The 26,935-nt window shown below is 32.9% G+C and overlaps 1 protein-coding gene across 1 annotated transcript in view; it reads left to right on the top strand.

The window, feature by feature from the left end:
* Positions 1–26,935, top strand: part of EndoA (SH3 domain containing GRB2 like, endophilin-A) — a 730,848-nt gene that overhangs the window by 656,443 nt on the left and 47,470 nt on the right. The window contains exon 11 of the mRNA XM_089594978.1: positions 17,763–17,884. Coding sequence (XP_089451104.1) covers positions 17,763–17,884 — 122 coding nt within the window. The remainder of the gene's footprint in view (positions 1–17,762; positions 17,885–26,935) is intronic.

A 26,935-nucleotide genomic window follows, 5' to 3' on the forward strand; every position in this document is an offset into this window, starting at 1 on the left:
GGTTTGGTTTTTTTTTTTTTTTTTTTTATTTTTTTTTTCTTTATTTTTTCTCTTTTAATAGGAGTAATTCTACGTTTCACTTGTTTCAAAAGAGGAATTCTAAGTTCCCTGTTTTTAAAATAGGGATTTTGGCTTCTTCTTATTTTGAAAAGAGTAATTTTACTTTGTAACCATTTTCAGAAGAGGAAATTTCAGTTTTCTCTTTAAAAAATAGGGATTTTGATTTTTTCCTATTTTGAAAAGACTAACTTTACGTTCATACTCTTTTTCTGCAAGACGTATTATAAAGGAAATGGAATTTATTACGTTATTAACTAATATTATACCCCACAAAAATACGATAATGTAGCTTGTCACTCTTTACAAGAGTTTCAACTTAACAGACCGCCATTTGTGATAGAAAAATCGATAGAGATAACGTAAATAATTATAGGTTCTCCTTGTATAGTTATATTCCTATGAAAGTACCTTTCAACAAAACAAAATGGTTAGGTAAGTTTGACGTGTTGAGTTAACATCCTGTAAAAAATTCCTAAAACCATTATACAGAGGCAGTAAATAGTGTTCTTCATGAATATGTAGTCTTAAAAAGTTCTCAAATTAGAAGATTAGAATGGTAAAGATTTTTTTTAACAACAAACATTTTGTATGATGCTCAAAATAGAATACTTTTTAATAATCGTCTCTCTAACAATATCAAACTACGTAGTATTGACTTTTGCCCTCACATTTTCATACACTTTTAACATAGCAAGACATTAATTTTTTTGATTTCACGTTTGTATGAAGTACCAGTCAAAAGTTTATACAAATGGTTCATAAATTTACCGACCAAAATAAATTTTCTTAAAAAATACATTTTGAGGATCCTTCTCTATGCTGCTTTCGTCTACTTTTTTTTCACTAAACTATTTTATCGTATAATTCTCTGCAATTTTTTCTTTAAGCTAACTCCATAAATTAAATCTCTCCTTGTAACAAAATTTTTGGATGAAATACTTCGTAATTATATGCATCAAAAACACCAAATGTGTCAATTATTAGACTAGCTGTCATCCTTAGATCTTTTTTATGCATAGATCGAATCCAAAAATTTAAAATTACAGTTATCAAATATTTAAGTAATTCTTATAAAAAATAATTATTTTTTATCAAAATATGTATGAAAACCATAAAAGCGATGTTCAAGTTAATTAAGGTAGTCTATCACCCACAGGCCTATATATAATGCATCATATGTTAGTGTATTCAAAGTACGCATAACACTTAAATGTAGAAAAGGATTATGATAACGTTATGCTAAGATATGGCAACAGTGTCGATCAGCTCGTCATACGTCATAAATTTGCTGTACACACACACACTTGTACATGGCTATATATACATGCAGCTGCTCTGTTGCCAAACATTTTAAATATTCACGTATGCAGCAGACAAGTTACATGACAATTCTTGAATGAATCACTACTTTGCATTTATGCTGGTGACCCAACAGTTTTAAGATTGTATAAAATGATAGGAATTGTAAATTTTTTAACAGTGTGTTTCTCAGACTTTTCTTAGTTACTTAAGTAGCTCTTTTTGCTTGTATTCGAAAAGTTCTGTTGTAACCTGTAGTGAAATTTTAAACTTGCAACTTTATGATCTCAAAAATTAATGTGATAAGAATATTTTTTTATAATTTATTTCAAAAAAAAAAAAATTTAATTTATAACCTACATTTTTTTCAAGTAAACCAAAGTTAAAAAGTGGTGGGTGATGGACTACCTTAAAAATTTAGTTTTATTGAATGATTTCTTATTTAACTACTACTTGAAAAATTTATAAGTAATATATAATCGTTAACCATCTAAATCACTGAGTTTAATAAAAATTAAGTTGACAGCTTGTTATTCAGGGTACTACTGAGAATCATTAGAGTTTTCTATGTTATCGATTAGATTATGTTGATACTATTACAGCTGTATTAGATGATTATTGTATGTAGCTATTTTATGAAGCAATACATACATTCTTTTTTTTATAGTATAGTGTTCTACATCCAGCTCCTTTAATAAGGTCACTAGTATGGGCACTTAGCACTTGGAAAAGGGACAAGGAAAGGGATGGGAGGGCCTCTCATTAAAGGAGGGGGGTAGGGGGAAATTAGGCAATCATGCTGCGAGAAAGTCGCCCTAAACCCTCCTCAAGAAGCATTGCGTGGTGAAAAAGCACATGTAAAAAATCATAGAGGTACTGGCCCAAAAAAGTCGCACTGGCCGGGAATTTAACCACGGTCTTCCACTTGCCAATCCACGACCTAGCCAACTGAGCCACCACACGCTCGAGCAATACATACATTAGTAAATTTCTAAACTGTCCTTAACTCATGGCACATGGTTCAAAATACTAAAAAATAAGATTGTGTTTTAATCGTCTGTCACTCATTTTCTTCCTGCAGCTTTAAATCATGTCACAAAATGTATAATTTTTAAAGTACGTAAATGTTAATTCTATCTAGATCGTCTGTTATTTATTCTCCATAACTTACATTTATCGTCAAAAATTGAACTCTTTCCACAGCTAATGTGTATTTACCAATGGTTATTACCATTATCCGAGTAATGACTAAACACTGTTACTAAAAAATTATTTGATTCATTGCTAATTAAATTGATTATTATAAATTTCACTGGAGGTATTGAAATTAAGGCGCTTACGTTTAATGCTTACAAAGTTTAGGGTAAGGAAATTGATGCATTCGAGATACTTAAATTTTCATGCATCGTTTAAAATTTTCCGCCAAGTGAGAATCCTACCATAGCAATGTCTCATCTTGTCTGGCAGTTTTTCCTGTTGCATATATTTTTTTTTTAATGTGTTGTGAATGCCTCAAGATTTTTGAAGTCTTGGCCACTTCCGGCTATACGTGTGGCCCCTTGAAAATTTTGTTAAAGTGCCCTTTTGTATAAATCTTTTCGATCATCTTTGACCCAACTTTTTTTATTTCTAACGTCTTTAACATAGTCGTTGAGTGGAATTCTATTCCTACCAAATATAGGAATACATTTAATTTCATGTTGAAACGAGAAGTAGGCGTTAAGGGACTATATCAGCACTTTAGCTACCGTATCAGTTTTGTTAGGATCTGACGAATCATATTTTATTTTGTTTTTTGCTTTAATCTGTGCTTTTATTGCTAGTACAGAGATTTTACGACCTCTAGTTTTGTCGTTATCAAGTTTCCTACAAAATAGATATTTTTAAAAATTCATTATTCATTGTTCATTTTTTTTACTAGGTTACTGCGACAGTCTGTTTGCCTAGTCACTGGGGCCACTTACTCACTAGCTATGTGTTTATTGCCGCACCCATTTAGCAATCTTCTAACTAGTACCATATCTATCATATCATGGGTACACTAGTAGTATCTCTGGTGATACACCTTTTCAGTCATGCTGGCAATCTCGGCACCAACGGTGCATTGGATCCACTCACTACTGTGTAGCCTTTTTCCGGAGAAGAGTCAGTATATCAAGACGTCCACTCCTCGTTGATTAAGCTGGTGCTCTCTGCCAAAGCATTGCATCCAGGCTAATTAGCATTCCCGAAGAAGCTCCATTTTCAGGGAAATATACCAGGTTTCTCTTATACTGCAGTTTTTGAGTTGATAATGATGTTGTAGTAGTCTTCTTCAATCGAATGGTTCCTGGCCTCAACTCAAACTTTCAATTCAAGGCGTAACAGCTTGTGGGCAGCCTACAGACGCACTGGTAAAAATAACATTACTCGTTGTTCAAGGCAAATATTCTTATGATCATGAGTGGCTCTCTGGCTATAGGGATGTTAGGGAGCTCTGGGGTTCCTTGGATAAGTTTAGCGTGCATGGTGGAGTGGGTAATATGTATAAGTCCAGGATGGATGCCAATGCGTTGCCGGTGATCCTAATACCGTGACATCTTTGCACGTAACACTGCTTCCCCTGGTAGATTGTTTGAGTGACAGATATTATTCCTGACGTGTAACTTTAGAGAACGTAGTGGATGCTGTCAATAGCATCAAGATAAAATTTTCTCAACCTGGAGGTGCATACTATGTTTTGTATCAGTGCTGCTTTTTATATTTGACTTTACAATTAGAAGCATCGTTCTTTCACTATGGACTTAAAAATTTGCTTAGGGATTCTCTTTCTCTCTGACCTCCATTGTCGATAAATCTTAGCGGGAGCTCAAGTAGGCTTCACATACTGCTCAACTGATGTTCCTAGTCTGTTGGTGCTCAGTCTGCTACTTTTTTCTGATAGCATTGGCTACATAACCTGCAAGTTACTGTATTACATGGTGCTGCTTGTGGACTCTAGCAACTGCCTGAACATTTTGTACTGTGTGCCCTCTGAATGTCTAATGGCCCTGAGTTGCTGTCAACCAGCTAACCCACATATGCTGAGTTTGCTGATCATCTATGCATGGATGAATTGTGTCGGTGTCAACTTGATTTAGAGCCTTATCGATTGTTAACTGGTGGTGTCGTTTGCTGCAGTGTTTTGACAATTTGCTGTGGCTGGTGATGCTGAGAAATGACTTATGATGACAATGATGTGAGTGACAATAGCCCTAACTAAAATTCTACTTCACCTACTTTTGTAGTCTCAGATATTGTCCTACTAACGACTGGAGACATAGCTCAGCTTGAGCGAAAAATAAGTTATTATAACGCTAAGCTTTTTTATACTCATAGTAATGAATAGGTGTCTGCTGACCAGCGAGTGGTTTATAACAATGTGGGCGAATTCTGAAATGCTATTATGCAAGAGTCAAATGCTTATATGGCACGACTTCCAGTAAGCGACGCTTTGATGACATGTAAATCTGCGTTAGAGCACATTTGCCGTACTGTATTGCAGACAGCCACTAAAGATTCAATATGTAAGGGAAACCTCCTCGCCAGTAAAGCTGGCGGTCCCTGCCTGGCACCTGGCATCAGGTTCCTAACTATAGCCCTAGCGCAGTTTTGCATTCACTCAGGCCCGAAGACCTGTTGGGCAAAAAAAATGCTGGAGTTATTCTGAAGGGCAATTCCACGAAAAAACCCGCCTCAAAACAGCCAAGGTTACAATAGACTTTTTTTGGTGAAAGTAGTATCATAGAAATCTGCACTTACCAGAAATTGAAACCACGCGCCACGGCCCTTAGAACGGCGTTGCATAGGTACCAAATAAGCTCACCACTGAGTTCCTCCTTTTATTTATTGCCTATAACAAAGTGCGAAAAGAAATTTTATGTATTAAAAAACTTTTGATCTGCGTAGAAAAAAACTATCATTTCAATTCGAAATAAACCGTATAAGAACATAGGTACAACTTTGCATAGTAAAAAGCTATTTGTTAAATCAAAATATAATTATTAGTTTTTTGGCTAATTTTTTTTTTTTAAGTAAAACTTTTAATTGTTATGACAAATTTAACTATCGGTTTAAAAGAAAAATTGTGCTATTGCGTTAACACGGTCAGAATCCATTTTAATTTTTTCTTAGATCTTGTAAGACAGGTGCCAAGACCAAACTAAGTTTATCACTGCTATGTTTTGCTAACTGTTACTTAATTGCAAAGAAAATTAAAATAAAATCAAAGCCCCCTCACCCTGCCCCACGTTTTCGTGCAGAGGTGTATGCTGATAAAGAAATGAAGAAGCCCCATGCCCAGCAAGTATGTTAAAAGCTTTTCCCCACCCCAGGCTGCCCTGCACCAACCCGTGCTACCCCGTGCCACCCCGCAAAGATGTATAATGAAAAAGAGATATAAATGCTCTATAGTAGGCAGGTATGTTTAGAATGCCTATAACACTTGGAAATCAAAATCAAAAGTCCGGTAAGCCTGTTGGAAATACCAGACACCTGATAGGCTTATTAGACTTGTAATAAATTGGTTTAGTAAATCTGTTGAAAAACCCCAAGTTATAGCCATTAAACTCGTATCTAATATTTCAGCCTAGGTATAAGTGCCGAAGTGGCTGTTAGCAGCAAGTGTTTTAAAATTAAATATTTTAGAAACAAAAAAAATTTTTTCTTTAAATTAAGCATTAATCGCTTTTTATATTTGGCAATCTTACTTTCTAATCTTATTGCGTTATAACATTACTGCTCTCAAACACTGCTCATCATTTGTTGAACTGATAAATATGTCATAAATAACTAGAACTATGCAATTGTTCAAATTCAAAAATTGTAAGAGTGTGATGTATTTAAATAATAGTTTTACTATGGTTAACCATTTTTTTACAGGCACGAACGAGTTCAGCTCTCTTTCAAAACAAAGAATTTTATAATAAATTGATAGATGCTGTAAATAAATTCAGACTGTTTCTAGTGGAGAACGAAAAATATGTCACATTTTCTTATTCGTAAAGTGAAAAAGTTAGAAATAAAAGCATTTTGCTTACAATTTTCAGTATTGATTTAATGCATAGTTTGTAAATTAGTAAAACTATAATTCAAATACATCACACTCTTATAATTTTGGATTTTGAGTTTTGGACTTTGAATTATTAAATTAAATTATTAGATCTCTGTCTGATGACTATATATATTTATACCATATTTATATTTCTTGAAGCTTTTCAACAAATTTACTTACCCAATCAGTTACAGGTCTAATAAGCCTATTAGACGCCTGACATTTCCAACGGGCTTACCGGACTTCTTATTCCCAAGTATTATAGGCATCCTTAGCATGCCTACCGCCTATAGGACATTCATATCTTTTTTTCATTATATACTTTTGCGAGATAGCACGGTGTGGTACGGGGCAGTGTGGGATATGGGACGGCGTTTTACATACCTGCCTCGTATGGGGTATCTACATCTCTTTATCAGCATACGTTTCTGCAGGGCAACACGTGGCAGGGTGGGGAGGCTTTGATTGAAAAAAAATTTTTTTTTGCAATCATGTAGATATAATCAAGAGCAAAAGGAAGGTACGAAGGTTTATGTTCGGGCTCAAAATCAAGAGTGGACAAAAGTCTAGAAACGAAAAAAGAAAAAAGCGGAAAAACGAACCTTCTGAAGGCATTGGACGGCCTGCTTATGTCATCGAGGAAGGATGTTGGAAGCTTAGCCTGAGGAGATCTTAGTCAGGCCATCGGGGACAATAAGTATACCAGGATCCTGGCCCTGATAAAAAGGGTCGACACGGTCAGGCTTGGGGCTGGCGTGTCTATCAGGAAGACGAGAATAGGAGGTGCTTTCGTTGAACTGAAAAACACTGCGCTTGAGCATCGTAATGTGTCTGCTGAGGTGCTAAATAATTTCCTTGGCAGACGCTTGCAGTGTTAGGACTCTCGCCCCACACCTGACCTGGGAGATTAGGGACGTTGATCTTGCGGTAACACAGCAGGATGTTAAAGCAGCGCTATGGGCTGCTTCAGTAAAGAAGAGATCTCTGATGTAGTTGTGCGACTTTGCTCTGCCATTGTGAAGGGAAATCGTATGGCTCACGTCGAGACACCAATGATGGTGGCTCTGATTCTTGATAACAGTAATCACATAAGGCTGGTTTGGGTAAACTGCAGGATGTGGCCCAAATCCATGCCTGAACGCTGCTTCAGGTATCTGAGCTTCGGCTCATTTGGGAGATAGTGGGGCAGGCCTGATGGGATCGAAGCGTGCTGAAGAATTGGGTAAAGGGCTACGTAACACGTAGCTACTCTAAAAAAAAAATCCACGGTACTTTTTTATTATTACTATATTTTTCGAAACTTTCATACAGCTTATCACTGATTCGACCAAAACTGAATGGATTCCAAACAAAATTCTTTTTAATTATAATTACGTGTCCATACGCCACGCTAGTATAGTGAGTGAATCTCAGGTATACCCAAGACAGTAGGCTGCTAGTTTTATTATAACTATTTGTATGCTAACATTGTAATATTCAGAACTTTTCATTCTATGACGTTAACAAATACTAATTCAGAATTATTTTTTCAAATGTATGGCAGTTATGCATCATATTTTGTTTTCTTGTCTTTAAATACTATAGTTATTTTTAGTAAAGCTTTCATGACTTGACTTAAGTCTGCACAATAAGCGTATCTAAGTGACCGTCAAGTTCGACACAAACTTTTTATTACAGGGTGTTATAGAGTATCTAAGATAAAGGAATGATACTTACTAATTTAAATGATCTTGAACGATGTATCTAAGGACTTAAATAACTTATTTTTATGGTCTGAGTTCAATAGGTTATGTACGATGCTGTCGTAACTTACTGTCAAAAGGAATAAAGAACTGATCCTATGAGCCGAAGAAGTAAACAAGACTTAATAAAAAAACGAAGCTTTAGAAGCTGCATTTCATTACGATTAGTAAAAAACAACAAAACAGTTAACAACTTACTAAGCTTAGAATTTAAAAATAAGGTCAATTTTTGGAAAGACTTCTTAAAGCGTACCGTTAATTATCAGTACGAGTAGCATAATAATAGACAACAGTGATAGCAGAGAGCACCTTTGAGAAGTTGTAATACATAACCATGAAACAAGTATGTTACAGTTGTTTTTTATTACTTCTAAAAATATCGATAGTGATTAGGTTTAAAATAAGACGACTCTTTAGTCGTATACACTATTATCAAACATATGTGTACGGTTTTTTAGAAGAAACACTAAAAACACACACAATGACCACGAACAATATTTATCAGAGAACAATTTGCAGTATCAATAAAATCTGAAAAAAGATGACATATTCCACTTGAACTAAACTAATAACAGTAGAAGAATAAAATCTGTGTTCATATTTTTAGTAAGAGCTATAGACAGCATTACCACCAGAAAAAAGACTACAGTATCGTGAAGCAGGGAACACTAATTGTACTCTGAAAAAGTATTCGAGCATAGTAAAATGATAAATGATATGTTATCAACGTTCATAAACCTATGCAACACGAAAATAAACGAATGTGTTTGGTAAACGTATTTATAATTTAGGTATGAATGCACACATTATTCATCATTTTATTATTCCCAATCCATAATATACAAACACTTACGCACTAAGAAAGAAGATAAGTGCTAAGAGAACCATGTACGCCCATAACAAAGTGGCAGTTCTGACAACAGTGTACATCCTCTCAAAACAATTACGATATAACTCACACTGTGCACTTTAGGACCACAATTGGTGCTATGGACGAACATAATGACATCGTTGAAGACTGTGCGCACAGAACGCTAGCAGGATGATAATGATGATGATGGCGACGATGATGACGAAAGCACATACAACACAACAGCTGTGCTAATGCCAATACTTGCAGACTCAATACAACTACAACGTGGACACTGCATTTATCTCCCTGTACAGATCCGCAGCTGGAACTAACAATAAAAACATTGAATAGAGTAAGCATAGCAGATCACTGCAGTTCATAGGACTACCGCTGCTGCTACGGATAAGAATGACGATAACATTGACTTAAGCCCACCCAACAGAGTAGTAGTAGACAGCCATAGTAGATAATGCTAAACTTAACAGGAACATGATAACACCTGTTTGCTGCTCAGTAATACGTGCCTGTCAGCCATGATGAGTTGCATACGCAAATGTATGCAGACACTGCTGCATGCTGACCACAGCAGCAGCAGTGTTGAAAAGCATGTTGCTACATAGTTTTAAATGTGCCAAATTTAATGTTACCATCCTTAAGATAAACTGATAACGTCAAACGCTTGCATATACTACAATAGGAGGGACTCTAAACCTTATAAGGATTTTAAATTAGTGGAGATTTTCACTTGGTAAGTTAAAATCCCACTAAGTTAGAAACTCCATAGTTTACCTAGTGACGTTGTTTTTTATGCCACTTAATTAATATTTCAATTTTAACTTGACACAATTCTTTAAAAAAACTCATTTCAAGCTTCGCACAAATAAATATTTCTTCGTTTAAAATTTGCTTTGATCCATAAATGACCTTGTGATGTATATTTTAGCTGGTGGCTTTAAATATTTATAATGTTAAGTTTTCAGAAATGATAATGTATGAGTTATATTATTATTTGCACTTGTACAAGCTCAAAATCATAAGATAGACTTATAGTCTATAATACAATAGTCTATTTTTATATTTCTGATACGTTTATTAACAGTATACAAGTGACGAATTTCAAGTTGTGTTAATTACTTACTGATATTTCCACATCACATTTCCTAAACCTACTCTCTGTAATATTTTGTCAAATTTGCTATGTTACGTATACCTATTTCTTTACAATTATTATTTCTATTATCGGCTAGTGTAAACGCATTTGTTATTTTACGCAATAGTTTTTATAGCTCTTGAAGTAAATTAGAGATTTTCGCGCCAGTTTATCCTGTGCATTTAACAAACGTTTTTATCTTAATACTTCCAAATCTTGCGGTTCAAGATTCATTATGGGTATTCTATAATATTTTTTTCCTCTTATAAGATTTTTGTTAATGTTCTCACAAATCAAATAATTTTGTTGTCCATGCAGTCTGTATCAAAAACTTTATTATTTTTTTATCGTATCTTTTATTGGTTGTGCTGTAAATTTTATGGGGGGTGAAACTTGTACGAAAATAAACTGTCTAAATTGAAAAGGGTTGAAATTAAGACCTCATGATTGGCTTATTTTGTTTATTTTTCGTACAAAACATGCAACTTATCTTTCTCATCACCAATTTTCTGACGTTCAAGTTTAGCTACGTAATTAAGATATACTCGGATGTCCTCACTCTCCAGCTTGATCTATTTAGTAGCAAGATACTCCACTCTCTGACACAGATCCTCAGCTACTGATAACTTTACAACGTTTTCTACCATTCCCCTACACAAATAGTTTTTTAAAAATAATGTACCATATTATACAGTTTAGGATGTCCTATTTTATTATGGGTGGTGACTAAGAGCTCGTTTTTTTTAGTTTATACAGGCTCTGAGTGCTATAACCGATACAAAATAATACCCCTTTATAAATTTGACAATTTTCAGCTAATTTTCTACCATTATTTTAAAGTGCACTAATATTATTTTAAAAGTAGGCAACACGTTGTTATCGTTTGTGCAAATTGTTAAAAATGTGCTTAAAACTCTCTTGATCGTCGTTAATCCCTTAGTTAAAGAGTTGACCTTCCATACATTCAAAATATTTACTGACAAACTTTAAGTTTTGTATGTGTAAGTTTATGTTTAACAACAATAAACTTAACAGTGTAAGTCAAAACAGAGGCACTTGATCTCTACAATCATTGACTTCCATAGTCCAATAATTGGTTAAACTCATTCTTTTTTCATGGTAAGGTGTAAGAAAACATTATGCATTGAATTTGAGTGACCACTTTTAGTCGCTCAGTTTTTATTCAAGGGTGTTTCTAAGTTTAAGGGTATGTATCTAATTAGCTCAAATAGTTCCATCATTTGGTGGGAGGTGATTAGGTAATTATTAAACGAACCCCTGGCACTTCTTGTTTGCTATCGTTCAGAACATTAATGGTTTCTGCGTGACTCTCAGACGGTTCAAGTGACAACCACAGCAAGCTACTAAGCCTAAGCACATGAAATCAGCAAGTACGAGCCTAATAGTATGTAGGATGAAGAAGTTTTGACTTAAGCTTCACGCAAGGTGCATTTCATTTCACGGCGTTTTATTTAGTAGCTTTTTCCCGCTTATCAAGTGTGGTTCTTCATTCTTAGTTCAATTTTTTAATCTAAATTGGTATAAATGTTTGATAAATTCATTGTAATTGATTGTTAAACTAAATAAAAAGAACAAGCATACCTGCTAGTGTAGAATACTTTATTAGTTAAAACCAAATGAAATTAGTAATATTGAAAGCAGCAGTCCTAAAAAATTGTATAGAATTCATCCTGCAGAAAAAAAGATACATTCACACATATGGGTAATTCTGCCGTAACTTACGTAGATAGTGTCCGGTAATCGTACTCGTATGCCATAATAAAATCCAAAATGTGTTAAATGTTGTCAAATTTACTTGATGTATTGTATTATACCGATGTATTAATCCCTTCATTGAGATAATCGATCATTTAGAGTCGAACTTTCCATTCCAACCCACGTCCGCAAATCAATTTCACTCATAAGTACTTTCACCAGTAAAAACTAAGGATTATCTGACCCTTGTGTGTGTAATCATTACATACTTTAGCTGTTGTAAATAGGATTTGTACCTTAGCCCCACCAAAAATGAGCAAAGAAGAGTAAGTTTTCACTGCATACATTTCATCCGCATATTTGCACCATAATAACGGTTTTAACAAAAATCAGTTCAAACTAGTAACTTTTCAGATTAGAAATGCTACCCAATGGTCACTTTTTAAAGTATAGGACTAAAATTAACAAATGTTTACGACAATAGTACCAGATGTTGTTACCTTTCAAATAGTCAAGTTCTTCTATTTGCGTATTTCGTGCGTACAAACATTTTATTCCACCCCCCCCCCCATGGAACTACCACTCGGTGTACGTGTGCAGGTACGCAAACTACAGTTTTTTCTTGCATTTAAGGATAGTGAATTAAGTGTAGATGGACAAGTCTTTGTAATACATCTATGAGTCATTCGAGCTTCATAAACTCTGAAAATTTCATTCCGAACTTTTCCATTCCGACCCAACCTCACCTAAAAGTGCCGTTTTCGTTTTAGAGCAATCAATTCCAGACAAATTTTTTTTATCACTGTTGGGCTAAAAAACGAGACACGTGTCTCGGAGTTTCGTCCAATTGGCCCTTTTTCGCTACATAAATGCAAAAACGGTGGTGCTCCTTCCAACGTTGGTAGCCAAGTGCTGCAATCTATGAGGTGGATTTATCTGGGCTTAAATAAAAGCAAAAACATAGTCGTGATTATTAAAACACATATCTTTGAGTTTTAGTCCCCGAATAAATAGTTATAGTGATTTTATGAAAAATACTAAATTTTAGCCAAAATTACATTATTATCGATATTTACGCTCTAATTGAAACAGCTGTAACTTCGGTATGGAGGCACAAAATCGAACAAAACTTTTTTTAATTGATAGATCTTGAATGTAGCTTTTATTTAAGTCCAGTAAGAATACTCAAACTGATGAAGGAGCTTAGCTACACTTGTGAGAAAGCGATACAATTTTTTAGAAATCGATGAAAACTGACTTTTATAAAATTTCGTATAACTTTTGAATAGTTAATCTTGTAGTTGCATTGCTTCAGATATTTGTTACTGATATTGTGTACAGTAAAAATACCATGAAAAAATTCTTTTTTAACCAACTTTTTTTTGAATAATTCTTCAAGTCGATCTAAGCAAGTTACGACAGAATTACCCATATATTTCACAAAGCCTAACATATTTTTACCCCACTTTACAAACAATTAGTTGGACAGTCTGCTAGTCCTGCAGCCCGTCAGAGAGCATGAGACCCAAATCCATGAACATACAGTTCTTACCGGATGATAATGTTAAATAGTTACGATTAATTATTTAACAAAAATTAGTAGCACAGCGTGGTTTAGTCTCTAGTCTTTCGTTTGCTTACTATATGCTTTCTAAGTGCTATTTTTCAAGAAACAATGAACACTATTCAAAGAAGCATGTTTATAAATGCCATGTTATACGTCATATAGTGCAGTGAAAAAAAAGGGAAAACTAAGATAATATTGTGTATTGAATAATAGTAGAAATATAAAAATTAGTAGTCTCTCATAATATACACACAGATACATACTAACGAGACAAAACAAATACACTATTTCTATCCTAAACCTGCTAACCAGCGTGGTTAATCCCTTCAGTCCTGCTATAAAAAAGCGGACATTCTATACCCAAGATCTGCTAACCAGAGCGGTCTTTCTATTGCTATCCTGGATCCACTAACCAAAGTGGCTTATCCCGATGAGTCCCACTGAAATAGTGGACACTCTTTATCTTAGATATATTACTTAAGGCGATCTACCAAAACAAAGAATACATATACACAATCATATCGCAATTTATATTGTTAGTTGTAGAAGAAGAAATCTTAAAGACGAAGTAAAGATTTAATACAATACAATAACTTTACTGAGATACACACAATTGATCAATTTATTTCCATAAAACGATATTTAATGATCTCCCTGACACATGATTTTACAAGTAATAAAAAAAATAAGAAAAGTAGTGAGGAATTGTTTGTGCAGCAGTTGAAATTACAATGCAAACATTCTGAAGTTGGGTACGCCTGGGTACCTGGCTAAGATATCTTATGTGATTTACTGATGCTTCATTAATGAAGAATAAGTCTGTAAGTACCCTTGGTTACCTGGTGATTGGTGCTAATGTTTTCATTTGTCTTCTTCTTGGTTTTGTGAGTGGTCAGTTAGCACCTCGGGTTGCTAAGTGATTATTGGCTCTTATATTATTTATTATTTTTCAATTAAACTAGTATAGTAGCCAATATGAGCTCCAAGTTACTTAGTATTAAAGTTATTTATTCTTATTTGCATTATTAAGGGCTAGTACGTGCCTCAATTTACCTGATAAGTTAAGAATGTGGTATTCGTAAATTCTTCAACGAGTAATAAAGTAGCCAGTGAAAACACCTTATATTATGAGGGTAAAGATGCTTAGACTTTTATTAATCAACTTAATATAAAACGATTAGGTTATTTGGTTACTGGATTCCAGTTCTTAATTTACAGAGTTATTAGGTTGAATAGTGTTAACTCAAGTCGGTATTTTAGTTTTAATATTTCTGAGTTGCTTGTCGATAGTATACTATTACACGCAATTAACTAAAATTTTAAAAATTGATCACGATGGTAGAGCCATGACACAACATACTTGTTTACTCATATAATTTATTTTGAAGTAATAGTCATCTTCAATTATTATAACATAGATTGAAAACTTTCATTGTGCGTGTTAAAAAACAACCGTGATTAACTTAAATTGTCAATTTTAAGAATGTACAGAAAATTATATAGGCTGTGAAAGTAACAGAGTACTTTTGTTCCAACGATTAAGTGTTTCTTTGTAATTTCATACCCAACGATACCGGTGACTATCGGTAACTTGAGTTTTATTTCTGTTACGTCTGTTATTCGGATAAAGTATGAATTTTTTCTCGATGTAAAGATGATGGATGCAGTTTAGTACACCATTTTTTAATTAATATTTGTTCTTGTTTTATTTATGTACAGACCAGAAAGTCTTTATCTTATTTTTTCAAAAAGTGTACTGTGCAAGCATCCCGAACTGTTAAAGTATAGTTCCAGGTAGTTGTTGAATGTTTATCCTATAAAGGACACAAAGGATTACAAAAAAAATTTATTCATTTCAGAAAAAGACTAACTAGAAAGAGCTGTTACATATCATTCATTTAGATATCAAAAGTAACGTCTTACAGATTGGTTGCAAGATGCAACCGCTGTGCAAATCCCTAAATTACTTTTACGCGTAATCGAGCTTATACATTTAACATGTATGGGCAATCCAATGTAAAAATACGCACAATCACAACCAAAATTAGTAAATAAACAGCATAGCACGAATCACTGTAGAAAATAAAGAACGTCTACATCAAACTTAATATTACCCATCTAATTTCTTCGTAATTTCACGGAATCTCAACATAAAAATCTACAAACCTCGGTCATTAGGGAATGTCGCAAGGTGAGCCTTTTTCCATTGCTCCAGGAAATTAAAAGTGCGAAATAGGTCACGAAAAGATAAAGCAGGACTTACAAACAAGTTTTTTAATTATTAAATACAAATAATATATAATAATATATAATAAAAATAGTAACGATATGTGGTTTAATCGTAAGCAAGCATTGTCCTGTCGTTGTCAACAGTAAAACGCGTTGTGTATCGAGGCAGTGCTCACCACCTAATGATGGGCAATGAAAAAGAGAGCAGGTGGGTCAAGAGGTTGGCTTACCTCTTCACGTGTGCGTGCTAACACAGCTCTAGTAGGATGTTGCTTTCGGCGCTAAGCTTGACTGGAGCTTCTTCCAGCTGGTGTCACCACAGGTCTCCCCACTGTCAAGTCCTTTTCGTATGAAGATATTCGCGTTGCGTCCGCACATTCCAAGTGTCAAAATTCCAAAACAGGTGACGTGCTCCATTGGGGAAAACATGCACCTCTTATGAAGGCACAACATACGTGTACCACAACCAGACACTACCTCACAACTGAGCTTAATGGCCTGAGTTGAGTCCCTTTTCCAATGTGTAAGAACTTACTTTTTCATATGTCTACACTTTGCGCACCCTATTTATGACAAGACGAAATACATGCTGCAAAAATACCTAATGTAAGAAATTAATTTTTGATGACACGTCATAAATAGTATATCTTACATAAATAAGACGCTTATCCCTGGTGTATGCCGTAATCTTGTCTTGACTAGAGAAGAGTAAGGAATGTTTAAAATTATCTGTTGACTGGTTGTTGACAATTGCAGCTACCTCAAGATGATTAAGCTTGACAGCAATTGTCTGCAGGTCTACAGTCTGTTGTTGGATCGTGCTAGTAATGTTTATTACCAGTATCCTTGTAAGGCGCCGATTGCTAGTTCTCTAGACAGTTCAGTCTTGTTTACTCGTGGGACTGTCTCCTTTGCGTAAAGTGGTACTAAGTGCTTACTCTCATTAAAATGGAATATACGTGGTTTCAGATTAGGTGTCTTTCATCTAATAGCGCCAATAGACTTGATGGCTCGTGAGCTAGACTCTGTAGCAGCAGCAAATTTCTTTGAGATGGCCCCACATTAAGCGCCAAGTTATGAAAAGATATCTGTTGAGGAAAAGAATGTTGAGAGTTTTAGATGACTGACATGAGACTTCAGCCTTCTTTGAGGATGTGAAATCAGCAGAAAGATGAAAGAACTGTGCCTTTAAGTAAAGACGTGGTATGGCAGACACCTTGAGTGAAATTGAAGTCATCAGTAAAGCTGGTTAGAGACTGGGCTATAATACGTAGTGGGCTGCTATATTGACTGCTGTATGTCTATAATTATAGAGCAAGTAAAGACCAAGCGATCGTGAATATGCGAGCAATCTGAGGGGTTGATTTTCAGCAGTCATACAGTAACTTTTGTACAGTAGAACCTACTTTATTACTTGTGGTTAATGATCACTACCCTGCAGGTCGCAGAATATGTACAGGTTATACCACCAGCCGTGGGGTTTAAAAGATGGACTAGGAGCAAGATTTGAAAACAAATTTATATAAACAATAGTAACAATTAATAAGTAATAATTTTTATAATTAATACAGGGTAAAATTATAACCCAGCTGGTAACACAAGTATTCAAATATTAAATATCGTAATGTTTTTCATCTAAGACATTATTATTCTTCATTTGAATTTTCATTTAACTTCGTGTATTTACTATAAGGATAATTCCAGGCAATTTTCAATAATTTGGTTCATTAGCTACGTCCATACTCACTTCATCGACACCTGAGATAAATAATTTTAGGTTTATGATGTATTATAAGCTGATGTATAATTAATAAACTCTTCGATTTACATTTTTTTTTAATTTTTGCATAAACAGTAAAAGCAGAAAGTTGCCCATAGTTAGAGAGAATTTGAAAATAAAAGTCTTATAAGAACGAAAAATAATGTGCTTCGATTTATTTTACCTAATTTAAAACAAAATAACTTTATTATGTAATTTTTTTTTTTTTTTAAATAAAGTGTAATAGCAGTAAAAAATATATTTTTGGAAGAAATAAATTATGATAAAAGTCTCCATGATCTTATTCTTCTTTTAGGAAGTCCATTGCCATCTCCATGCAAATCACCAGCTAGAACACCTATGCAATCTCAACAGCAGCCATACTGTAGGGCATTGTATGATTTTGAACCAGAAAACTCAGGTGAACTTGCATTCAAGGTGGGTGACGACTTTTATTCTCGTAATCAACCAACAATAATTAAATTTTAAAGAATTTGAGCATTGTAGAAAATTATTATTTCTAATGTCTTATCAGTAAATATGATAAACCTTTTGTGTGTTAATATTATCGATATTCCCAACTTATTATTTAAGTTATGAACAATAACTTTACTATCCTAGACCTGAATCACTGAGTTACTTATTTCGATTATTTGTAATATTTCTCTGTTGAAAAAATTAATTTCTGAGCATACATTTATTGATCGAAGCTAACATGTTAAGAATTTTTTGAATTTGTGATAACTAAGAAGTTATAAAAAAATACTAATTCTTATGGCAAGTAGTATAATAAAAACTATACGATTTTAATGCAATAATGAAAATGTTTCAAGATTTTACGACATTTTTACAATTAAACTGTTATTTTTAATAAACATATCAAGTTAAAAGACTTTCTAAAGAGTAATTTGAAAATTTTTTTAGAACGAAGTTCTTTATGTCGCGTTACTCGGGGTGCTGGAATTTTAAAACCGACAGATTTTTTTTTTTTAACGAAAGTGGTTTACCCGGAGTCTCTTCCTCTTGAGTTTCCCCCCTTACCCCGCCCCCCTCACCTACTGTTCTCTATACACTTCCCCTCTCCCCACTATATATGTATATCTGCCAACCGTGCCGTATTACTCTTCTGCACACCTTTATCCACCATTCCCCCTCACACTTCTAAGCAATTAATTTTTAAACAAATTTTAATTTTATTTTCCCACAATAATTTTTTTTTGACTTTCAATTTTTTTCTTTTACAATTCTAAAAGAAAAGAAAAAAAAAAAAAAAAACAATTTCCAATAAAGAGATTTGAACCCTCGACCTCCTGCATGTGAGTCCAGTACGTTACCCACTCTGCTACGAGCGCTGCCGTCTATAGAAACTCGGTTTCTTGTACTTATCGTCTGGTTTGTAACTATAATATTCCATTTTTATATACATTCACTGATAATACATTCAATTTATGATAAATTATTTATTTATTTTCTAAATTATACATCTAAAAAAAATAAAAATAAAATAAGCATGTAGAATAGAGTTGAAGAACGTATCAATGGTTTTTAAAGGCGCTTATTTTGAATTCGACAAACAAATTATGTTGCAATATCACATAATTACATAAACAAAGTAATTCATTAAATCAATCATAAATGAATTATGTAAGATCATTATATAAATATATTTCGGGTTTCATATCATTTTAATGGTTTTTACGGGCACATATTTTGAATTCGATAAACAAATAATGGCACAATGTCATTGATTAATTTTATAAAAATAAAACAAAAATTGTATCAATGGGCTATAAAATCGCAAAAAAATTAGTGAAAAAAAAATTTTCAAAAAAAATTAATAAAATGAAATATGAAAATAAAATTAAATAAAATTACAAAAGACATGAATAAATACAATGGAATGCGAAAAAATGAAATAAAAAAGGGAATGAAAAAAAAAGGTCAAGTATTAAAATAAAAAAAAAAGAATTAAATAAAGGAAATACAAAAAAGTTTTAAAAAAAATAATAAAATAAAGTATGAAAAAAAATAAAACAAGAAATGAAAAAAATAAAATACAACAAAAAACAAAGAAAAAAATAAAACAATAAATTAAAAAAAAAAAACAAAAAAACAAATAAAAAAATTATAAAGGGAATTAAAACAACAAACCAGGGGGTATTAATGGGTCATGGGACCCACGGTAAGAACAAAGTTCTTTAAACATGAGATGAGTATTGATACCATTTCTCAGGTAACAAGGGGGTCGCCAGACCCACAGGAAGAACGAAGCTCTGTAAACGTTAGGACTGCATTCATGTTGTTTACTAAAACAAAAACTTGAAAAACAAATAAAAAAAAAATAAAAAATAGTTTACTACTCACGATGGTTGAACTTCATGAGTACTGTATTTATGCACGACGTTCTCACGAAGTTCAACCATCGTGAGTAGTAAACTATTTTTTTTTTTTTTTTTATTCGTTTTTCAAGTTTTTGTTCTAGTAAACAACATGAATGCAGTCCTAACGTTTACAGAGCTTCGTTCTTCCTTTGGGTCTGGCGACCCCCTTGTTACCTGAGAAATGGTGTCTATACTCATCTCATGTTTAAAGAACTTCGTTCTTACCGTGGGTCCCATGACCCATTAATACCCCCTGGTTTGTTGTTTTAATTTCCTTAATAATTTTTTCATTTGTTTTTTTTTTTTTTTTTTTCTAATTTCTTGTTTTATTTTTTTCTTTGTTTCTTGTTTTATTTTTTTTTTTTTATTTCTTGCTTTTTTTTTCATAATTCATTTTATTACTTTTTTTTTCATTTTTTTGTATTTCCTTTATTTCATTTTTTTTTTTTTAATCAAAGTTTAATCTCTAAAACTTCTTCAACTACAACTTTAAAGTATTTTTTTTTGTGATATACTGGTAAAGGACTTTGTAAGTGTCCAACAAGGCTTCAAAGTTAATATTATGTACCAGCCGCAACCTACACTAATGGATGAAAAATAAAAATTTGTCTTGGTAAGGTGCTATTCATGTGAAAATTGGAATTTATTTTCTACACGAAAAAAGACGCCAATGAAATGGAAATTTTCGTACAAAAGCAATACCTACCACGATTTTCCCAATTTTTTTGTTTACAATAATCTATAGTTGCGGTAGCTTTCAGATTTAGTAAACAGTAAAATGACCTTTTGTTTGTGAAAATTTTAAAACCGTACTACTCATCTATTGCTAATCATGTCTATGGATACCTTATCTATAATCTTAGACAAGTATTTTTTTATAAGATAAGCGTCAGATTTTGATAAAAGATATTTCATTATCATCTTTTCACTTAGTCTTCATTATACTTGCCATAACTTTGGTTTCTATTACAAATTATTGTCAGAAAAGCGATTGGTAAAGCTATGGTAGGTATTTTTCTTGTATAGTGGTGTCCATTTTTTTCAAAGTCGATTTCAGGGTAGTGAAAAATTTTGAATATTGTCAAAAATTACACTTTACAGTAACAAGTTTTTGATTTCCATCTATTAATTCAGGTTAAGGCTTGTTTATATTATTGATCACATCCCAATACGCAGATACATCATCGCATGCAGTCAATAAAAACTCTAAAAGTATTTTTTTCCCAAAAACTAATCGAAAAGAACACTTATTTGCCTCTCTGAGAAAACGTGAATGTCTGCTTTTATTTGAATCTTTAGTAATTTTTTTTTTTTAGAGTCAACATATTACTATATTTAATTACGAAAAACATAATAAAAATCTTTAATTTTAAGGTACGAAAATTAAGTGTGAGCTTAAACAGTTTATTTTAGTTATATTATTATCATTTGAATTTATAAAAAATAACTGCAACATTAGTAAAATTAGGAAAAAAAAATTGCTGAAAACTAGACGTAAACTAGATCCATTGGAATCGAAAACCAAGTATCTTGCTGACTTGATCAAAGAGAATAATATACTTGGCTTACAATTTATATCTATATTAAGTACATGTCACACGTACCTATTTTTTTTTTTTAACTTTAACTTTAACTACTCTAACTGAGTTTAAAAACTTTTGTCTTTTGAAAATAATGTTTCTTGTTTACATCTTACTCTGAAGTGTATAATTTACACTATTTTTTTTTTAATTTAGTTTGATTCAATTAAATATTTTGAAGCAACAGTTTGTTAGCAAATCATTAAATAAATACACACAAGTAAATCAAATTATTTATATTAACATGATAGTTCCTAATAATTAACAGAAAAAAGTACACAGTACTTATACTGTGTCTGGAGGCTATATAACTATAACTCTAGAGTAATACAGTAGAATATTCAAAGAAAACTAAAAAAAAGTACTTTATTGATTGTTCAGAAGAATTCTCTTCCACTTTTTTTCAACAATGTAAATTTATAAGGTAAATACACATAAATACGATGAAAAATTCAAGTTTTTTAGAAATATATTAAAAATACTGTAGAATCCTATTGTAAGAGTTGTTATTTGTATAATATTACCTCTCAAGGTTCTTTCACCGCTGAATAATCCTATTTTAAGTTTTTTTTATCATCAATTTTGAAGATAATTTCTTTATAACAAAAACAGGCATAAGGACTTATAGAATATCTTGAACAAATTTTCGTCAGTTTTTCGTTGATAATTAATTATAAGTTCATATGTAAGTTTTTTTATAGAAATTATAACAGTTCTTATAAATAATTTTTAGCTATCATAGTAAGCTATTCAAGTGCACTTACCTTAAAAAAAAAGATTATTTTGACGGAAATGCACTTTTTTCTACCATCAAACGTAGAGTTAAGTGTCAAATAACATTAATGATAGTACAGTTTACGAATAATGCCTCATAACATAAGAATTCTATAAGTATTCTTTTTACTCAAAAGCTTACTATCACTTTTATTCAACAGCATTAGGCAAGATGACTTAAAAAATACTAAAAAAAATTTTTATTTATCTTTACAAGAATTCTTTTCGGCTTCTGTTTAAGTAATACGAGAATTTTCAAAGATTTTTTTGTATACAAACATGTGCGTACTTTTAAAGAGCTCATTTATACCAAAAATTTGCGTATAGAGATACCACTTCTTCAATACTAACAAAAACTTTCACCATAATAAAATATGACGAAAATACTTTAGATGTGCACGAGGTTTCTTTAGTTTTCTTTATTTCTGTAAGAGTAGTGGCTGTTAATATTTTTTGACTACCTGTGGGCCTAAGAGTAGATAAACTAGGCCGATACCAGCATGAGTCCAACTCCTGCTTACGTGGGTGACCGTTAGCGGACGGCCGCTACTCTACACGAAGCGCTAGGGGTTGTGCACAGCTTCGTTCTCTCTAGTGAGCTTGTAAGAGAGAACGTTGTTTTGTATGTATGGATGAGAGTCTCAATCATACGTTCATATCTGTGAAGTATGACGAATAAGAGTTACTTTTATAAGGTAATATGTGTACACGTATAGCATTGAGTGGTGGTAAAAAAGCACATGTGAAAATTCACAGAGGTACTTGCCCGAAAAGTCGCAATGGCTAGAAATCGAACCCACGGTCTCCCGTGTGCCGTCCCACAAACCCACAATCTCGCCGACCGAGCCATGACGTGCTCTAATACACGTGTACACATCTACGTGCTCATAAACACATTATGAACGATGAGCAGACGTATCTATTTTTTCTATTTTTTAAATTAGAGATAAGAGAGTTAAAGATGTAGGGCCTAACTATACGCTTTTATCAATTAGGTACAATTAATAAATTTTTTACTTTTCCAAAAGATGATATTATATGTATATAGATTTTCTATACAATTGATAAATAATATAAGGAGTGGATTTTTTTCGGAAAATAGTAAATCTCAAGACATTTATGTTCTTATATCTTAAAATTTTTGTTCCAAACTAAACTTTAAAAATCATGTTTACGCAATATGAGTTATAATATTCATAAATCATCTATACATAATTCCTAAATTCATTATACATTATTTAAAAACTGATTTGTGTATAAATATCCTCCCATTCCGTATGTTAGTAGAACTTTTTATGCGTTTGAAATTATGAAAAGAGCACATGGATTTTTGAGCACCATTATGATGAGGGCAAGTGGTAACCTGTCTTGGGAGCTCAAACGGAGGATAATCTGTCATATTAGTCACTTTAACTCTAAATCTTTTGAGCCATTTTTGTTTTAGTTCTTCATTTACAAAAATTTTGGCAGCATTTTTAAGGTTCTCGCGTAAAATATGTCCGATTTCAGTATATTCTGTTCTGCCTGAATTCCACGCTTGTTCATGATAGCTAAGTTTAAGATATAAGTTTTGATCTTAATACTTCTGTGATAATTTACGTCAAGCAAAAAGTGATTTAAAAAGATATATTTGTGCTTCAGCGTGGTCCAGATGAAGCGAAAGAATAGCTAATTTCTTAAGCACGTAATCATTGCCAGGCTTCTGAAAGCCTTGCATGTCTACCACATATTGCATTTTATCCGTTTTGCATGTAAAAACCTTAAATTGTTGTTTAAATCTTTCATCACTTTTACGTTTCGGAAATGATGATTTATTAGTCAAAAACTTTTTTGTTAGATCTTTCATCCAAGACTTTTTATATCTGTCATTATTATTCTTGGTTGAGATTTTTCAATATTCAATATCAGTAGAGAATTTGCTAATGGTAGGCTTATGAGACATGCTAATCAATAAATATCTTTTTCAGCAAGTTGATTTTTTTACTCCAAAGGATCTTAGAACATTTATAATCCTTCGATTTTTGCCTGTATTCTTTTTCTTTTTATTCTTCAGCATCTCTATTCTCAAATTTCTTCCATTCTGCTTGTTTTTCTTCTCTCTTTTTCTTCTCTCGTCCAACTTCTCTGATCTTTCTTCATGGTGGTTAGCAGATAAATGATGTTTATAGTGTTATGCATTGGATTTAATAGCCTCCCATAATTTTTTTGACACCCCTATTTATTGGACAGTACTGTACGATACGATGGTGTCAAATTAGGTAGTAAGCAAATATATTAGTAGAAAAGTTGTCTTGAGATTCCAATTCTAATCGTACATCTGTGGGAGCATTCCTTAATAACTTGTTTTGTTTAAAAGCAGTCAAGGACAATCGAAGGTACAGCATGTTGCAATTAATGTTTGCTCAACAACGGTGCACGATCTTTACCATAGTATGAATTCTGAAAGTTTGCATACATGTCATATAACAATGCAAAATGATTGTTCATAATATGGATATTAACATCTCTATAAGGATAATATTGTTAATTTAAATACGGTTTTACATTTTCTCTATTGCAATGATTAAACTGGCTAGCATTTACACCTCTCTGATTCTAACAAGTTGCCTGAAAGGCTAAATAAATAAAACTTTTCAATATATGACTCAAAATGTTTAAATCAATCGGTTTGCAAAAGTATTATTTGCTTTTCAAAATTTCAATTGTTCATAGAAGAGGATTAGATAAAAATAGACCTATTACGTAACATAATAGTCATGAATTAAATCAAATTGTTGCTCCAATGTTCGGTAATGTTTCAAGTAAAACATAAAGATCATTATTTTTACAATACAAGATCGCTCGAAAAGATCGAGCTGAAAGATCGGCAGGAAATCCATGTCATTACAATATAAGAATATCCATTATTGAAGAGATGTGGGAAGCAGGGTATAAATATTAACGTGAGCAGTCATTTGTTTTAGTATCACAATGAATTTTGATGTATTTCGTTGTAAACTAGGTAGGAGTAAAGGCAGTAGTCTAGGTCTGCCTGGTATCAAATACGAAGTTAGTGCAGATGGACAGTATGACTTAAATATTAAGAGATTGTGCAGTATTGTCACACTGAAACAATATCAAAGCACTATAAATCGTGCTTACTGAACTGAAAAAGTTAAAAGAATTGAAAAAGAAAGCGACAGTTGCATGACTTACTTTCTTTGACGGATGGGATAGGTTGTTTCGATCCTTCGGCACGACACGCCTTTATTTATTATAAGGGAATGAATATATGGTTCAGGTCGGGAACATCAGGTGCATGACAGAAATACAAATTGATTGCAAAATAATCTTAAAATATATTTAAATTTATGTCTCGTATACAACGATATAAGGAATGTAGTCTAATACAGTAGTAAAGCTCTTAGCTTATAGAAAACAAAACTCCATAATTAAATTTTGTTAAAACTCAATTACACTGCAACTTAATTAAAAATGAAGTAAACTTTGGTATTATAGTTTGGATTTCATACTTAAATATATAAGCATCATTTCTACAAATAAAACTTGTTGAATTAGTGGTTTAAATTGTAATTTTTAGCACTCTTTTCGTTTTAACTATACTGAGCGCGTAAAATAATAACTCTAAATAATACGGGTGAATATATTCTAACGCATGATCTATTTGATCAATAGCCTCTGTGCGCTGACTAATAACGATTTGACAATGAAATCGAACCCCTTACCAGCTATACTCTATTTGACTCATCAATCACTTAGGCATCATACTTATAACACATAAAAAGAAAAGGAACGTAATTGTTAGTGCATCACAGAATCAACGAAGTGTGTCAGCTAGATGTCATGGTATGACAATCGAGAAAGCAACATAAGAAAGGAACCTCAATAAAAGATAGGCAGATCAGTTAGCAAAGAAATACGAGTACGTTTACGAAGCCACCACGAAGGACTGACTGCTTTAGTGACGAGAAATTATCATAGAGATAACTAACGAACTCGTTTCATTTGCTAATCAGACGGCCCCTTCTACTTACGAACACCAGAAAAAGGAGACCAAGCAGAGGCAAGGGGCTTGGAACCAGAAAAACCTTGTTGACTGAGGAAATCAAAAAAAGGAGCAAAAGTTCGTGGAGGACACTTAGCCATCCAAATTTATGGGATATGATTTGAGAGGAACTTTTTCTTTAAATGCATCTACTGCGTTTGCTCTCTAGCCCCTGCCTGATTCTTCCTTTTTCTTCGACATGCTGCCAAGACCCCTACTTGTTTTCAGGCACCTTCGCGCTTCCTCGCCCCAGGTCATGGCCCTATGCGTCTAGCTCCTCCACAGTATTCGAATTTTTTTGTACAATTTGAAAAAAAATTTTCTAGTGATTCAAGCTGATTCGACAACAATAAATCTAGACAGTTGACACATGGAACGAGTTGTTGTGGAGCTCCACAAGGCAGCAAAACGTAAGTATCGTCGTCGGAAATTTGACGGGCGTGGCTTAGATAAGACTTGGTAAGCAGGCCTTGTTGAGATGCAAGCTTATGCTAGTAAAAACAAAGGTTGTAGGTACATACTTACTGTTAAAGATATTTTTTCCAAGTATGTATGGGCTGTATTAACACAGAAAAAACTGGTACATTAGTGCCAGCAGCAATGCAGTCTTTGTTAAAGGACGGAGTGATACCACTAAACTTGCAAATGGACGACGACAAAGAATTCTATAATTTCAAGTTTCAAGATATAATGCAAAAAAAAAAAAAAA

This window comes from Copidosoma floridanum, unplaced genomic scaffold, assembly GCF_036245765.1.
Source record: "Copidosoma floridanum isolate Cflo_tuat_1 unplaced genomic scaffold, Cflo_Japanese_pri ptg000022l, whole genome shotgun sequence".
NCBI classification, from domain to species: domain Eukaryota; kingdom Metazoa; phylum Arthropoda; class Insecta; order Hymenoptera; family Encyrtidae; genus Copidosoma; species Copidosoma floridanum.